Here is a 17,418-nt window from a genome sequence, read left to right on the forward strand (position 1 = left end):
TTTCTCCAACTCAGAACAAGATTTTGCAAAGATTTGCAGCTAGTATGCAAGTTTCCATCTTGCTCAGATTGATGGCAAGAATCAGATCTACTTAAATCTGCTCTCTATAAATTGGCCCAGAGACTCACCACATTTGGGATGGGATTTGGGAACATCCAAATTCTCCCAGCTTTTACAACACCAATGAAGACTTCAATCAGCTGTGCTATCAAGTAGCTACTTCAGCATCAGATTGAGTTTGGTCACTTCGAGATGATTACTCGTCAGCTGGTCTCTGAAGCATCTGGGGGCTTTCTTGAGTCTCTCAATCAGTTTTGTTGTATTCAATATGAACTTGCATTTTTTATGAAAAAGCAACATATAATCTTTAAATTTAGCTTTCTAAAAAAGACACAGGCTTACACATCACCCACCATAATACTCCTCTCGGTATTTTATTAAATAAGTGGATGCTGGCTGAATTTGTACAACGCTACAAACTTTTGTCAGAAACAGCCACTTTGACTTTATTTTTTTTCCAACTTTATTAAGATATAATTGATACAAACAGACTCTTACCTATAGATAACTGATGGTTGCTGGAGAGGTGGGCGGGGGGATGGGTTAAATGGGTGCTGGGGAGTAGAAGGGCACTTGTTGTGATGAGCACTGGGTGTTGTATGTAAGTGATGAATCACTAAATCCTACTCCTGAAACTCATTGTACACTATATGTTAACTAACTGGAATTTAAATGAAAACTTGAAACTACCAAAAAAATTAATTAAAATAAAAATAAAAATAAATAAGACTGAAGAAAGTTGATTGTTTTCAGACTTCATGTGTTACTCAAGAACCAGTGGATTTTAATACCAAATAAATAAATAAAAATCCCCAGAAAAAAAAAAACAAACAAAAAGATATAATTGGTATATAAAATTGTGTAAATTTAAGGTACTCGATGCAATGATTTGACACATGTCTTTATTGCAAAATGGTTACACCATAAGGTTAGTTAACACATCCATTACCTCAAATAATTACCTTTTTTGTACATGCAGTGAGAACATTTAGGATCTACTCTCCTAGCAACTATCAAATATATAATACTGCATTGTTAACTACAGTCACCATGTTGTACATTAAATTCCCAGGACATTTTCATCTTATAACTGGATATTTGTACCCTTCAACCAACATCACCCATTCCCTGCACCCCTCAGCCCCTGGCAACCATCATTCTACTCTGTTTCTATGAGTTTGGCTTTCTAAGATTTCACATGTAAGTGAGATCATGCAGTATTTGTCTTTCTCTGACTTATTTCCCTTAGCATAATGCCCCCAAGGTCCATCCATGTTGTCTCAAATAGCAGAATTTCCTTTTTATGGCTGAATAATATTCCAGTGTGTGTGTCTGTGTGTGTGTGTGTGTGTAAATGTATATATCAAATTTTCTTTATCCATTCCTCTGTCAATAGACCCACTTAAATTCAAAACAGTCACTTTTTAATGCCACAACCCACCCCACCCACCCACCCACCACACAGTCTCTAGTATTGATGCTTAAAGTGTCTACAACATCCCTCTCACTTTAGGTGATATTCTACCTCCCACTACATTTATGCTTTATCCACTATGTCCCTTAGCACTGTTATGGTAAAAAATAATGACTTTGGCTGTACTGTACTTCTAGCTCAAATTTAAATTATGTAAACTTTCAAAAATCCTGGATGGCCTCTAAAGTGTGGCAAAGTGGTAAGTCCTACTGTTAGGATGGTAAAGAGAGATCAGCAGAATCCTCAAAGTCAGGAAAGGTCCTTTCCCAGATAAAAGAGACGTCTCTCCCTTTTTGAGGCACCCCTTACCAATCCTTTCCAGCCTAACCCCCAAATATACATTTAATTCCATTAAAATGTTTAATCATTCCCAAAGTAGTACAGCATTAGAGAATTAGGAATTGTGACATCCTTTACCTAACACTGTCATTTGTAATACAAAAAGGGAAACTTAGCCTCAGTATTTATACTCTCAAATGATATTGATTCACCTGGACAGTCCCTCATTGTTTATCTCTCTTGATCTCTCCATTACTCCTCTTCCTTTCAAGGTCTCCATCTCCTGCACGAGGGTATTCTACACTACCCCTTCAAACAGAGTAAAGAAGTTCCACCTTGAATCTAATTTGGCATCTATCAAAACCTTACTCTGCCCAGATTTTTGCTGACTCCACCTGGAGATTGATGAGTTACGGCCTTAGAGGTGGTGAAGCACAGTAGTGGGTCTTCAATCACCTTCAGTCTTCTAATCAACAATGGTTGTGGCTTGTTTTTATCGTGGATTACATGGAGACAAACCCATCTTACTTTTTGGACTTGTTGCTCCCTACATCCATTTCATAATCATCCTGGCAGGAACTCTACTTTTGTTTCCAATATCTACTTCTGGCTCTACTCTTCAGTATCTGTGACCATTCTATTCCTTCTTTTAAAGACCCCAGCCATCTCTTCCACTGAATCATGGCTCCTGAACATTCACTGGAGCACAGCTTTACCTGTAGCTTTGCTTTAGAAAATAGTTCTTTTTCCAAAACTATCCCTAAGTAATTCTTGCCCTCATCATACCCAGGGCTTGCCAAAGAAGACAATAATTCTGACTAAAAGTATATTAGATGGCTTTAATATAGATAACTATTGAACTAAACATATTCACTTGAAAAATACTAAGAAACTGGGAGAAGAGAGTTAAGGTTTTAGGGAGAAAAATCTAAAACCTATCTTCTGAAATTCCTTTTTTCTTTATTAATGGTCCTAACTTCTACAGCTACCCAGAGGATTTTCAAATCATTTGGGGGCACTTGTATAAAATAACCTTCTTATTGACTTGCACTTGTAACCTCATTTGATCACTCTACTTGGGAGACATGGCTAGGATGGTTTGGAATTCAATTAATGAAAATCAGGTATGGGTTCATTAAGGGAAGAAACTTTGTTTTTTCACAGAAATAACACATAAGTCCTTAAGAAATATCTGTTCTTTTTAATTAGTTTAAATTCATATCTTCATCCAGAGACAAGTGAAACATTCTCCCTCCTCTATGTTCACTTCTTCTCTCCAGCATTTCGTTCTCTTCCAGTCTTCCCTTCTATAAGGAGAAAAATTTTCAGTACATGTTATCAGTCTGGGAAAGTTGGGAGGGATGCATAATGGCAGGCATGCTTGCTCGCTATTAGGCACTGTGCTAAGTTCTGTGAATACAAAGGTATGTAAAATCCAAACTCTGCTTCTTAAAGAACTCACAATCTAGGGAAGTGGATATCCATGTAACCATTTTTAAATTGTTATTCAAAGTATTAGTACTCACATAGAGTTCTAAATAAAGTGCTAACGACAAATAAGTAAGAGGATAGTCAATTTTGCTGGGAAGGTTGAGAAAAATGTCACAGAAATTAAAATCTCAAATGGTAGTTTGTGGTAGGGCATATCTTGGCCCACCACTGCTCAAGGTTGACCTTTGAGCTTGAGGTATGACTGATCCTAGAAGAAACCATCAGTTAGATGCTCTCAGGGATCAAAGGCAAAACACGAATGAAAGCATAAGTCATAAGGAGGCTGTCAGCAGAGACCGACTCTCATTGGGGCCTGCCAATCCAGGATTGGACCAAGTATCAGAACCAAGGCAACTGATGGAACATGGAGAGCTGGAACATTCCTACAATTTTGTCTGAAAACAAAATAAAAAAGAATAGAAACAAAGCACATATCCTAACATGGCTGTCAGGTCTAGAGCAAGCTGATGGGCATCAGCCATCCAGTGAGGTAGAACTCTGCGATTTTCACAAAGCACCATGCTTTATGAGAGGGGCATAAGGGGGCCAGATCACCTGTTTCCTCAAGGCAAGTCCTCAAAGAAGTCCTCTGCTACCCGTAACATCTGCCTCAGCACAAAGAGGATCTGAGTGTTCTTTAAAGGGTCCAGCTTCCACTCTGATGTATAATTTTCAACCACAAAGGTATTATAAATAGGATCATTTAGCATTTTGCTGACATGCATTATCTGTGGAAAAATTAATAAGCATAACTCATATCTGAAAATTGACTGAATTCAAATATAATTCAAGAAAGAAACTGAAAAAGCAATAGCTTGATAAGTAGTTCTCTTCTGAATATAATTATAATGTAAATAATTATTGTTTTAAAGTGGGACATAAACTTGAATTAACTAAGCAATTGATCCATGTCTTCGTTTACCTGTGAATATGTAGTATGAGCGTGCACACACGCACACACACATGCACACACACATACTATAACACTATTACAATAATGCCTAGTTAGAAATATATTCTTTACCTGGCTTTGGGAAGTCATAGGTTTATCCATGTTTAAAAAGTTGTCCTGAAGAAATTCACTGCAATTAGTCGCTTTAGGAAGCAAGAGGACACATGCTGTACCTATATCAAAGAGATAAATCAGTTCTTTTGTATCATAAACAGCAATGTTTCAACACAGTAATTAAGTATGAGTGAAAGCAGCTCTCCTAAAGAATGAAATAACCCTAGTAAATGTCAATATAGAACCTGAAGTTCTGCTAATAGGAGAAATGATCTTTTTCTTCCAGCATGAGAGATCATTTCTAAATGCAACTAAATTCATACTGCATTGCAATCATCTACTATTCCAAATAGTGTGTTTTAAAGTGATCAGGGGGAGCAGGGGGAAAGTGGTTGCTGGACACTAAGGACTGAAAAAGAACCCCAGAAATTGAGGAAGGTTATGTGTGAGTATTTGTAAAAGCAAAGCACACTGATTTCACAGTTCTACTAAGGACCCCTTGTCCTCTCCCAGTTGGCTTCTAACCGAATCAAAGTTCTGCTTTACTAACAAATGCTTCCCCAGAAAAAAATATAAAACTGAGATTTCCAAATGCCATTCAAGGATACCCCTGAGAGACTTCTTTACCGGAGCTTTTAGTATTTTCCCTTTACATATCTCTTGTGTTTGTGATCCCTATTATTAAACGGTTGCTTTTATCATCTTCCTTTCATCCAAGTCCCAGAAGATTAACTAGCAAGGTTGGCCAATTAAATAAAACCTGATTTGTATAGAAGGCAGTTCTCAATCGACACATATAATTTCTTTCCAACTTCTGCTAAAATGGAATTCTTCTCTTTCAGAATTAATGCAAGGTCTTCTTAGAGGCTCTAAATCAGCCCAGTTGGATGAACAAAGCCTTGTCACCCAGCATGGGGTGTGGCCAGATGTCCTTGAAAAACATCATTTCCCAAACCTTAGCACTTTGTAACTCAGTCTTATCCCAAACCCAGCATAATTTCAGAGCTGTTACATGTTTATACAGACAGTCCCTGACTTCGCATGGTTCAATGTAAGATTTTTTGACCTCACAATAGTGCAAAAGCATTATGAATTTGGTATAAACCATACTTCCAAATTTTGAATTTTGATCTTTTCTGGGGCTAGAGATATGAAGTATGGTTATTTCTGTCAGCCGTGTGACCACAGGGTAAGCAACATAAAGTTACAACCAGTCTGTGCCATACAACCATTCTCTTTCTCATTTTTACTATAGCATTCAATAAATTACGTGAGATACTCAACACTTTATTATAAAATAGGCTTTGCGTTACATGACTTTTCCAGCTACAGGCTAATGTATGTGTTCCCAGCATGTTTAAGATAGGCTATGCTAAGCTACAGTGTTGGTAGGTTAGGTGTATTAAACACATTTTCAAGTTACAATAAGCCCATTGTAAATTGAAGTAGATCTGTATATGCTTATACTTACACTGAGTACATCTCATGTTTATTACAATATTTAGATTCAGAACTTATTCCCAATATATAGGAGACTAAAGTCCAGTGCACTTAAGTTAACTTTCTCAAGATCAAATTATGACTATTAAAAATTCTAGATTTACTTAGTCAATAAGACAATCCTCTGTACATTAAGCTGCACAGCTTTTCTGTATCAAGTGGTATTTCTATTGATATACTAAACAAAAGGCTCTAGAGTATAAACGACCAACAATTCTCTTCTTTAAATGTCTTTTTACCTTTTGGCCACCTTCATCCATCACCTATTTCTCCCACCCCCAAACCCCCACCTCTGGCAACCATTGATCTGTTCTCTGTATCTATGAGCTTGTTGTTTTTTTCTTTTAAATGTTTCACATATAGGAGAGATCATACAGTGTTCATCTTTCTCTGTCTGACTTACTACACATAGCATAATGCCCTTGAGGTCCACCAATGTTGTTGCAAATGGCAAGATTTCATTCTTTTTTATGACTGAATAATATTCTTGTGTGTGTGTGTGTGTGTGTGTGTGTGTGTGTGTGTGTGTGTGTACACTCCATCTTCTTTATCCATTCATCCATTGATGGACAGTTAGGTTGTTTTTATATCTTGGCCATTGTAAATAGTGCTGCAATGAACATGGTGGGGGAGTGCATATATTTTTTTGAGTTAATGTTTTCATTTCATGGGGTGTGGCCATGAATAAATACCCAGAAGTAGAATTGCTGGATTGTATGGTAATTCTATTTTTAATTTTTTAAGGAACCTCTGTGCTATTTTCCATAATGACTACACCAATTTATATACCCACTAATGGTGTACAAGCGTTTCCTTTTTACCACAACCTCACCAATACTTGTTATTTCTTGTCTTTTTTATAACAGCCATTCTAGCAGTTATGATATGATAACTCATTGTGGTTTTATTTAGCATTTCCTTGATGATTAATAATGTTGAGCATCTTTTCAGGTACCTGATGGCCTTCTGGTATGTCTTCTTTGGAAAGCTGTTTACTCATTTTCTGCCCATTTTTAATTAGATTGTTTTTATGTTTTGTTTTGTTTTGTTTTGTTTTTGATTGGTGTGAATTCTTATATATTTTATTTTTTAAGGATTAATTTATTTATTATAAGGAGGGAGAGCAAGGTGTGGGAGAGGGGCAGAGAAAGAGTGGGAGAGAGAATCCTCAAGTAGACTCCCCACTGAGCACAGACCAACTTGAAGCTCTATCCCAGGACCCTGAGGTGGTGACCTGAGCCAAAATCAAGAGTTGGACGCTTAACTGACTGAGCCATCCAGGCGCCCCTTTATATATTTTCTATATCAATCTCTGATCAGTTATATGATTTGCAAATATTTTCTTCCAGTCAGTAGGCTGCCTTTCTATTTTGTTGATGGTTGCCTTTGCTGTGCAGAAGCTTTTTAGGTTACTGCAGTTCCATTTGTTTATTTTTGCTTTTGTTGCTTTTACTTTCGATGTCAGATTCAATAAATCATCTCCAAGACCTACAGCAAGGAGCTTACCACCTATGTTTTCTTTTAGGAGTTTTATGATTCCAGGTCTAACATTCAAGACTTTAATCCATTTTGAGTTAATTTTTGTGTATGGTGTAAGATAGCGGTTGAGTTTTATTCTTTTGCATGTGGCTGTCCAGTTTTCCCAACATCATTTATTGAAGAGATTGTCTTTCCCCACTGTATATATTATTGGGCCCTTTGCCATAAATTAACTGACCAAAATGTGGATTTATTTCAGGGCTCTCTATTCTGTTCTCTCGATCTATATATCCATTTTTATGTTAATACCATACTTTAAAAATCACTATGACTTTGTAATAGACTTTGAAATCAGGGAGCATGATGCTTCCAGCTTTGTTCTTCTTTCTCAAGATTGCTTTGGCTATCTGGGGTCTTTTGTGGTTCCATACAAATTTTAGGATTGTTCATTCTATTTCTGTAAAAAATGCCATTGGAATTTTGATAAAGACAGCATTGAATCTGTACATTGCTTTGGAGAGTATATGCACCTTAATAGGAATTCTTCCAATCCCTAAGTACAGAATATCTTTCTATTTATTTGTGTCTTCTTCAATTTCTTGCATTAATGTCTTATAGTTTTCAGTATGTATGTCTTTCACCTCCTTGGTTCAATTTATTCCTAGATATTTTATTCTTTTTGATGTAAAAGACTATTTTCTTAATTTCTCATTTTGCTAGTTCATTATTACAATCACAATATGGTGGTGAGGTCTCTAGGTTTTCTTTTAACTCCATAAATCCTATATTGGCTGCTGGAGAAGTGCACCACTAGGGAAAACCAACTGGAGCTGGTAAAAGGAAAAGGAAAGAAAGGAACAAAAGGGGAAGGGAGAGGAAAGGGAAGGGGGGAGGGAAGGGAAGGAAGGAGACGGCAGGAAGTCTGTTGTCTCTTGCCAAGCATGAGAAGAAGAGCAACCTAGCAAGATAGAAAACTTTCACACAAGAGCCACACTATCCCAGCCAAACACCATGAAAGAGCCTCAGTCCCATCCACAGAAGTCTCTTCCCTTCTCTATCCTCCACACTCCGCCAGGACAGTATCATAGAAGAAGAATGGGTAGGGAGCCAGGACTTTTATACCTGTACTGTGCTATGTCCCTGTTGATGGTATCAATGGAAGTTCCTTGGGGATCCTGGATATCCACCCCCACCATCAGCAATAGGGTGCCCCTCCCTCCTTACCAGGGTCCAAGGAGGCCAACTGAGAAAGTGAAACTATAATCACCATTCCCCCAGCTTTAAGGAGACTCCTAGCCTCCTTTGGTATCAGTGAAGATCATATGGGGAGCAATAACAAAGTTCGCTTTCCCCCAGAGGTGTCAACCAAGGCCTAATGGGGAACCTGCACTTTTACTTCCACAAGCAGAGTGTAATAAGAGGTCTGCTAAAACACAAGATTTAAATAAGTTCCAGGGGCACCTGGGTGGTTCAGTCAGTTGAGCACCCAACTCTTGATTTTGGCTTGGGTCACGGTCTCAGGGTCTTCAGATGGAGCCCTGAATTGGTCTCTGCACTTGAAGTGGAGTCTGCTTGTCCCTCTCCCTCCCCCCACTTGTGCTCTCTCTCTCAAATAAATAAAATCATTTTTTAAAAAGAAAAATAAATAAATAAGATCCAGGGTCTCATAGTATAATACCCAAAATATTAAAGGTATAATCAAGAATCACTTGCCATACCAAAAACCAAGAAAACCTACCTAATCAACATTTGTAGAACATACACATAATTTTCAAGTACCCCTGGAACATTTACCAAAATATAATACCGACTAAGCCATAATTTAACTTCAAAAACAATTTAAAGAATTTAAATCAGAGTGTGTCCTTTGACCATAATGGATCAAACTGTAAGTCAATAACAGAATGGTAACAAGAAAAACTCCAAGCACTTAAAAACTAAACAATACATTCTAAATAATTCATGAGTCATAAAGGAAGTTTCAAGGGAAATAAAAAATACATTAAACTGGAAGATAATAAAGATACAACATATCAAAATTTGTGTACATAACTAAAGAAGTGTTTACAGAAAAATATGTAGCACTCAATGCTTATAATAGAAAAGAGGAAAAGTCCAAAATCAACAATCTAAGTCCCTCCCCTCAAAAACCTAGAAAAAAGAAGGCAAATTATATCCAAATCAAGAAGATGAAAGAAATCCTAAAAAGCAGAAATCAATGAACAAACTGAAAACAGGAAAACTATTTAAAGTATCAATGAAACAAAAACATGGCTCCTTGAAAAGACTAATAAAATTGACAGACCTTTAGAAATAGTGACAAAGAGAAACAAAAGACATAAATCACCAATATGATGAAGGACACAGGGGATATCCCTACAGACCCCACAGACAGAAAAAAATAGTAAGGAAATGCTATGAACAATTCTACACACATAAATTTGACAACTTAGATGGAATAGACTGAACTAAAAATTACAAACTATCCCAACTCACCTAATATGAAACAGATTATTTTAATAGCTTGCTAACTATTTTAAAATTAAATTTTTGGTATTAAAAACCCTGAAAAAGGGGCACCTGGGCTGTTCAGTCGTTGGGCGTCTGCCTTCGGCTCAGGTCATGGTCCCAGGGTCCTGGGATCGAGCCCCGCATCGGGCTCCCTGCTCTGGGGGAAGCCTGCTTCTCCCTCTCCCGCTCCACCTGCTTGTGTTCCCACTCTCGCTGTATTTCTCTCTGTCAAATAAATAAATAAAATCTTTAAAAAAAAAAGGAAAAAAAAACCTGAAAAATAAATCACCACTCTAGATGATTTCATTGAAAAACTCTACCACAGATTTTAAGAGAAATTAACACCAATTCTTCACAATCCCTTCAGGAAAATGGAAGAGAAACTCTTCCCAACTCATTTTATGAAGCCAGTGTTACCCTGACACCAAAACCTGACAACAGCAGGAAAAAAAAAAAAAAGACCTACACTACAGCTCAATATCCCTCATAAATATAGATAAAAATATTTTAATAAACTATTATCAATAAGATTCCATAATATGTGAAAAGAATTATATATCATGATTACATGGGTTTTATTCTAAAGAGACAAGGCTGGCTCAAGATTAAAAAATCAATGTAATCCAAAAAACAAACAAACAAAAAATCAATGTAATCTTCCATATTAAGAAAGCAAAGATCAATTTCATGATTATATCAAACTGTGGGAAAAAACTATTTGATAAAATCCAATACCCATTCATGATAAGGAAACAAAAACTCTCAGACAACTAAGAATAAAGAACTTCCTCAAACTGACAAAGAACAACTGTAAAAAATAACCTACAGCTATCTTTGTAATGGTGAAACACTGAATACTTTCCCCCTAAGATCAGAAACACCACAAGGGTATGTGCTCTCATCACTATTATTCAACATAGTACTGGAACTTCTAGCCAGAACAATATGACAGGAAAAGGAAATAAAAGGCATGCAGATTAAAAAGGAGTAAATTATCCCTATTTAAAATGGCATGAAAATCCCAAGGAATAAAAGAAAAAACTTTCCTAGAACTAATAAGTGAGTTCAGCAAGATCACAAGAAACAAGATCTACATACAAAATTCTATTGTAAATTGATGTACCAGCAATAAGCATTTGGAAACCAAAATTTCAAACATGATACCATTTTTAAAAATTAAACACTTAGGTATAAATCTAGTAAATTATGTATGGACTTGAATGTTAAAAACTGTGGAACACTGTTGAAAGAAATCGAAGATCTAAATGAATGGATAGACATATTATGTTCATGGATTAGAAGAACTCAACAGAGTAAAGATGTCAATTCTCCCAAAATTTATATATGTGTTTAATGTAATTACTATCAATATCCAATCAAATTTTTTGTAGAAATAGGCAAAGTAATTTTAAAATTCCCATGCAGGGGGAATTGAAGATGGCAGCATAGGAAAACTGTGAACCCACCTCCGCCTACAGACACAACAAATTTACAACGACGTATGGAATAATTTTCCTCTGAAAAGGACCTGACAACTAGATGAATAGCACCTCCACAAGCAAAACAAAAGCAGTACATCCAGAAGGGTATGAGAGGCAGAGACACTGGCTTACCCAGGACCCCACTCCAGATGCAGTGACCCCACAATCAGGTGGGATTTAAAAAAATATGAACTCTTTCTCAAGGAATGAAGAGATTGTGCCCAACATCAGGCACCCCAACCCTGGGGGCTGGCACCAAAAAGACAAGCCCCAAAATGTCTGGTTTTGAAAATCAATGGGGATTAAGAGCAGGAGAATCATAGAACTATAAAGAACAGAGATCCCAATCCTAAAGGGCTCCCACACAAACCCAATTGCTGAGAAAGCAACAGACTGAAAAGCACCTAGTGAGTGAGGCAGACCCACTCACTACTTTGAAATCTACACGTGATAAAACAATACAGAGCTACGTGCACACATTATAACAGTGTCAATTTTCTGGTTTTGATCTTCCTTGTCAGGTCACATAATGTGGGGAGGTGACTATCAGATCAAGCCACTTGAAAATCACATGTGACAACAAAATATGTGAATGATCTCTGTCTCCTATTGCCACCAACCAATGTGGGACTCAGGAAATTGGGTGAAGTGTCCATAGGACCTCTCTGAACTCTTTTTGCAACTTCCTGTGAATCTGTAATTATTTCAAAATGAAAGTTTTTTGATAAGGACAATGAGACTCACCACAGCTCAAGACTTCTTTTTGAACTTGTTTGAACTTTGCGACCATCTTAGAGGAGAGATCATTAATAGAGTTGATATCTAAGACATAAGCCACACAGTGAATCCTGTCCTTCAGTGATGGAGAGCTGATGAAGGTAGGATGATTGGGCATAATTGGTTTATTGGGGCTCAACTGTTATAGAAACATAAGATAATATTTAGAGAGTCTTTGCTGAGTTCTTTAAGACATATTCATACCTCAAATGTGACTACCACTAACCTCCAACCCAAAACTGTCCTCCCTCTAGCTACTCTTCACCCAGGTTAATTAGTAGTACCCTTCCATACCTCCTCTCCACTATGAGTGTAATATTATATCTTTCTCTTTTTTTAATATTTTTTATTTATTTATTTGGCAGAGAGAGAGAGACAGCAAGAGAGGGAACACAAGCAGGGGAATGGGAGAGGAAGAAGCAGACTTCCTGCTGAGCAAGGAGCCCAATGCAGGGCTCGATCCCAAGACCCCGGGATCATGACCCAAGCCAAAGGCAGATGCTTAACCAACTGAGCCACCCAGGTGCCCCAATATTATATCTTTCTTACAGAAAGACCACTTCATAGAAGTGGTGAAAATGAGAATTACACATGCTTTACATTATCCATAATGGAAATATTTCAGGAAGGTACAATGTTTAAAAAGCTAATTTCAAATCCCAGTCTCCAGGAAAGAAAGAAAGAAAAAGAAAGAAAGAAAGAAAGAAAGAAAGAAAGAAAGAAAGAAAGAAAGAAAGAAAGAAAGAAAGAAAGAAAGAAAGAAAGAAAAAGAAACTACCATTGACATTGGTTACACATCATTTAAGACTCCTCTCTAAACATTTTGTGTACTCAAATGGACTAATGGATAGAGAAAAAAGGAGAGGGGAAAATATATTGAAAATGCATTTTTAAATAAAATACTATAATTTCTTTAATTTCACAGAAGAAAAAGAAACAAAAATGAAACAGAAGAAATACCAAATTTTAAGTTAGTATCTCCTTACAACAGAACAATAATCTTTCTAGGATTGAGAAGATAGATTTAAAAATACAGTAAAGGGACCTCCCTACAGGGGGAGGCACCTGGGTGGCTCAGTTGGTTAAGTGCCCACCTTCAGCTCAGGTCATGATCTCAGGGTCCTGGGATCAAGCCCCGCATTGGGCTCCCTCCTCAGCAGGAAGCCTGCTTCTCCCTATCCTTCTGCCTGCCTGTCACTCTGCTTGTGCACTCTTTCTCTGTCAAATAAATAAATAAAATCTCAAAAAAATTAAAAATATAGTAAAGGGCTACATTCATTATTTTTTACCCATATGTTTCAATGTTGGACTGAACTGACTGCCTCTCTGTTATGAAAAATGAAGGTTTTGGGGTGCCTGGGTGGCTCAGTTGGTTAAGCGACTGCCTTCGGCTCAGGTCATGATCTTGGAGTCCCGGGATCGAGTCCCATATCAGGCTCCCTGCTCAGCAGGGAGTCTGCTTCTCCCTCCGACCCTCCTCCCTCTCATGCTCTCTATCATTCTCTCTCTCTCAATAAATAAAAATCTTTAAAAAAAAAAAATGAAGGTTTTCGTAGGCTCACGATTTCTCCCATCTCTCTGCTCTGTTGTACCTCCCTGTATCTTATGTCTCCTTAGATTGTGAGGATAAGAATTATGTTCTTAGTCAACTCTGTGTTTCCAGTAACTAGCAAAGTATGTGGCACAAATGAGGTTTTTAATCATGGCTTTTTAGTGTCTGAGTACATAGTTAAGGTTTCTGATCAAGCACAACTGAGAAGCAATGGAAGTCACTGTTCGGAAATTGAGGCTGATTGTATTATACCCAATGCCTAAAAGAAAGGGGATAATAATGGTTGACCTTTTGAGAATATAAAGTACATCATCTCATTTATCTTCTCAGGCACCCTATGAAATGGGCATTATTATTACCTACATTTCACACATAAAAAAGTAAGACTTACGGAGACAAGTATGTTACTTGCTTATGGGTGCACATCTAGCTAGTGGCAGAGCCAACCTTTGGATGTTATTTAGGTAGCATTTAAGTAGTGAAACCTAAGTATTTACAGTATAATAATATCACACTTCAACAAAAAGTGGTTAATTGTTCCAAGATTTTGTCTAATTGATCAAAAAAGTGCATGAGATTGAACTATTACTTTCCTATCTATTTTACAATAAAGAGTGAAATAAACACAATCTCCTCCTGTCCTTTTTCTGGGATCTGTATGAGTAAAATGCTGCCTTTTGGCTGTATTTCTTTTCTTTTCTTTCTTTCTTTCTTTTTTTTTTCTTTTGAGATCACCTTATTTTTTTTTTAAGTTATCTCCACGCCCAGTGTGGCGCTCAAACTCATGACCCTGAGTTCAAGAGTCACACGTTCTACCAACTGAGCCAGCCAGGCACCCCATTAAGAATTCAATTAAGATTGAGTTCAGAGGCAGATATGAGAATCTTAATGCTGTAGAAAATAAGTTACTCTACTTTACTTATATGAATACTTATTCATTTAAAGCAGAGTAGTGTTGGTTGATGTTGAAAACACTATGACAGTTGAAACTGCCTTATGGGGTAAAAACTTAAAAATAATTGATGAAACTGATTTTAAATGTTTTAGAGATTGGAGAATTCTTACCTGATTATCTGTCTGGCACACAGCCTTTTGAGATGTAGGGTATGTAATCCACACACAAACCTACTCCTTCTTTCTCATGTAGCCCCATGGAGTGACACAACCTAAATGGCAGACATTTGCCATCTTTCCCATCTTTAATAGGATATATCCTATACTATAAAACAAAGTATATCAAAGGGAAAAAATTCATTCTTCAACTAGCATTCAAGACATGACAAAAGGAAGAACAGAAAGTGGCTAATATTTTAACACTGTGGTCCTCAAACATTTTGGTCTCAGGATCACCTGATATTCTTAAAAATTATTGAGAATCTCAAAGATATTTTATGTATGTAGGTTATATCTATTGATATTTAACATACTAAAAATTTTAAGCAAAAAAATTTAAATATTAAAATACAATTATGAATCTATTGCAATATCAACCTAAAGGACATTTTTATGAAAAAGTTATTTCCAAAAAAAAATATTAAAAAGAGCAGGATCAATTTACTTTTTGCAATTCTCTTTACTATCTGGATTAATAGAAGATGGCAGGATTCTTATATCTGCCTCTGAATTCAATCTATTGTGATATATCATTTTGGTTGAAGTGTATGAAGAAGATTTAGCCTTATGTATATATAGTAGTAGGAAAAGGAGAGAGTATTTAATTTAACAGCTTTCAGAGAATTGTGGATATTCCTCATTAATAATGCATCAAAGCTCAATAAGTGATAATTTATCCAAAGGTTAGCTAGGATCTGTGACATTTTCATACTCAGCTACATTAAATTCATTGATCTATCTTATGCGTTGAATATATTTTTTATCCATGCATGACTTATAAACCCAATGCATTTGGTCATTTGAAAATATTGGCTCTAGATAAGATCTTCCAAACATTGGCACATTTCACCACACAATATTAAAACATCATATTTGTTACTAGCACCATTAATCTCATCAGGTAAGTTTTTAAGTATTGAGAAGTTATGAACCTCAAAGTGGTGGATCCAAGTTTCCCAAAGTTCTAATTTTTGTTTTCTTAAAAGCTCAGATGTTATCACTGGCAACAAACATTGCTGGTTGGCTGTTTTTCTTGTAGTGATATGCTAACTTTGTGCATTGTCCATAAATGTCTACCGAATACCTAAGTATGAATAATCAAGCCTGTCAATTGTTTTCTCATTTATAAAGGATGTTACATGAAAAAAGTTCAGCTCACAACTCAATTGCACCAGTGTCTTTACTTGACAACCACCATATCTTGATATGCCTTAGAAACCCTTTGTATGTATTTCCCATTTCATCACACAAAATATATATATAAAATAATAAAAAGTGAGTTTAAATAAAATCAATGGTTGTTACTTAGTCATCAATTACATTCTTAAATGAAACTAGCATTTTGTTTACTGCCAGTGCTAGGAACGTATATAGTGACTACTAATAAAGCTTGGTGCCATTGCTTGATTCATGCTAAGGCGCCACCCAAAAAATAAAACTACATGTGTATGATCAGTTCAAATGTCAATACTCTAGATAAAGCAAAGCCATCTAAGCATTATTACACAAATAATTTTAAACTCATAGATCCCCTAAAATGCCCTCAGGGACTCTTAGGGGTCTACAAACCCCACTTTGAGAAGCTCCACTTTAACAAATCTTCTTTCCTAAATAAAAACACTCATTGTGATCCCAAGAGTATTTTTCAGAACTCTGAAAAATTTTTATTGGTCAAATATACTTCCACAGAGGCATAACTCTGGAACACTCAGGAAGATTCACAAAGAGAAGTACTTCTCAATGATACCAGACAACACTTGAATCGCGAATCTCCCATTCCACACTAGGCAGATGAGAAGCCCTCTACTACCTATTGTAATCTGTACTGGAGTCAAAAGCTCCCATTGGTCCATAAGTCCAATGCCCAGGAGCAATACCATTAGATATTTTGATCTAAATGAACAGGACTTACTGGTGCCTCCACGTGAAAGGACTTACACTGATGCAGTAGAGTTACACACTTAAAGTGCATTGTAAAATTTCGAGATCAATAGGCACATTCATAGTTTTCATTAATCTGTTTACTTCATAAATGTAATTCTTCAGGGGTGCCTGGGTGGCTCAGTCGGTTAAGCATCTGCCTTCAGCTCAGGTCCTGATCCCATGGTCCTGGGATCGAGCCCCAAGCCCCGCGTCGGGCTCCCTGCTCAGCAGGGGAGCCTGCTTCTCCCTCTCCCTCTGCCACTCCCCTGCTTGTGCTCTCTCTCTCTCTGTCAAATAAATAAATAAAATCTTTTAAAAAAAATTTAATTCTTCAAAGAGAAGGGTCTCTGAGAAATGAAATAAAATACTCTGTTTCCCCAACAAATGTTCTGTCTTGTATTCCTTCAGTTTATATAGTAGTATTTGCATTTCATTTGGACCTAAAGATCTACATCTTCTCTTAGAGCAATGCCTTTGGAGCTTTCAACATGAAAGGAGGGAGATAGAGCCTGTCCTGATGAGTACCTCCATTACAGCACCTATCACATTGAATAGTACTTATTTGTTTATTACCTACACTGAAATCCCTGAGTAAAAAGACCAGCTCTCATTTGTATTTAGGTCTTTATTGCCAACACAATATTTCACAAATAGAAACATTTCAATCAATGCTTAGTGTATTGAAGTGCCATTGCAGTACCTTGCTTTGGCTTCTGAGACTAGGCTAAGATACCAAAATAAAGTCAGTCAAATAGATAGAATCTAGCCAACA

General features: G+C 36.7%; 1 protein-coding gene across 1 annotated transcript; it reads right to left on the reverse strand.

The window, feature by feature from the left end:
• Window positions 1-1,527: 1,527 nt before the first annotated feature.
• Window positions 1,528-14,829, reverse strand: LOC114208478 (interferon-induced protein 44-like). Its single transcript, XM_028102561.2, has 6 exons — window positions 14,681-14,829; window positions 13,124-13,127; window positions 12,026-12,197; window positions 4,329-4,429; window positions 3,860-4,032; window positions 1,528-3,120 (listed from the first exon to the last, which is right to left on the reverse strand). Exons 1-5 carry the CDS (start codon window positions 14,761-14,763, stop codon window positions 3,868-3,870), a joined length of 525 nt encoding a protein of 174 aa, XP_027958362.2. The 5' UTR covers window positions 14,764-14,829; the 3' UTR covers window positions 1,528-3,120; window positions 3,860-3,867.
• Window positions 14,830-17,418: the final 2,589 nt, after the last annotated feature.

Source organism: Eumetopias jubatus, unplaced genomic scaffold (genome assembly GCF_037043125.1).
Source record: "Eumetopias jubatus isolate StellerSeaLion01/CBP00866 unplaced genomic scaffold, mEumJub1_p1.0 scaffold_4, whole genome shotgun sequence".
NCBI classification, from domain to species: domain Eukaryota; kingdom Metazoa; phylum Chordata; class Mammalia; order Carnivora; family Otariidae; genus Eumetopias; species Eumetopias jubatus.

Coding starts and splice junctions, on each gene's coding strand:
- LOC114208478 (XM_028102561.2), bottom strand. CDS start 14,763: ATGGGGCTACATGAGAAAGAAGGAGTAGGTTTGTGTGTGGATTACATA. Junction 4,430..12,025: donor AAAAGAAGTCTTGAGCTGTG/GTGAGTCTCATT, acceptor TCTTTGATATAG/GTACAGCATGTGTCCTCTTG. Junction 4,033..4,328: donor CTATGACTTCCCAAAGCCAG/GTAAAGAATATA, acceptor ATTTTTCCACAG/ATAATGCATGTCAGCAAAAT.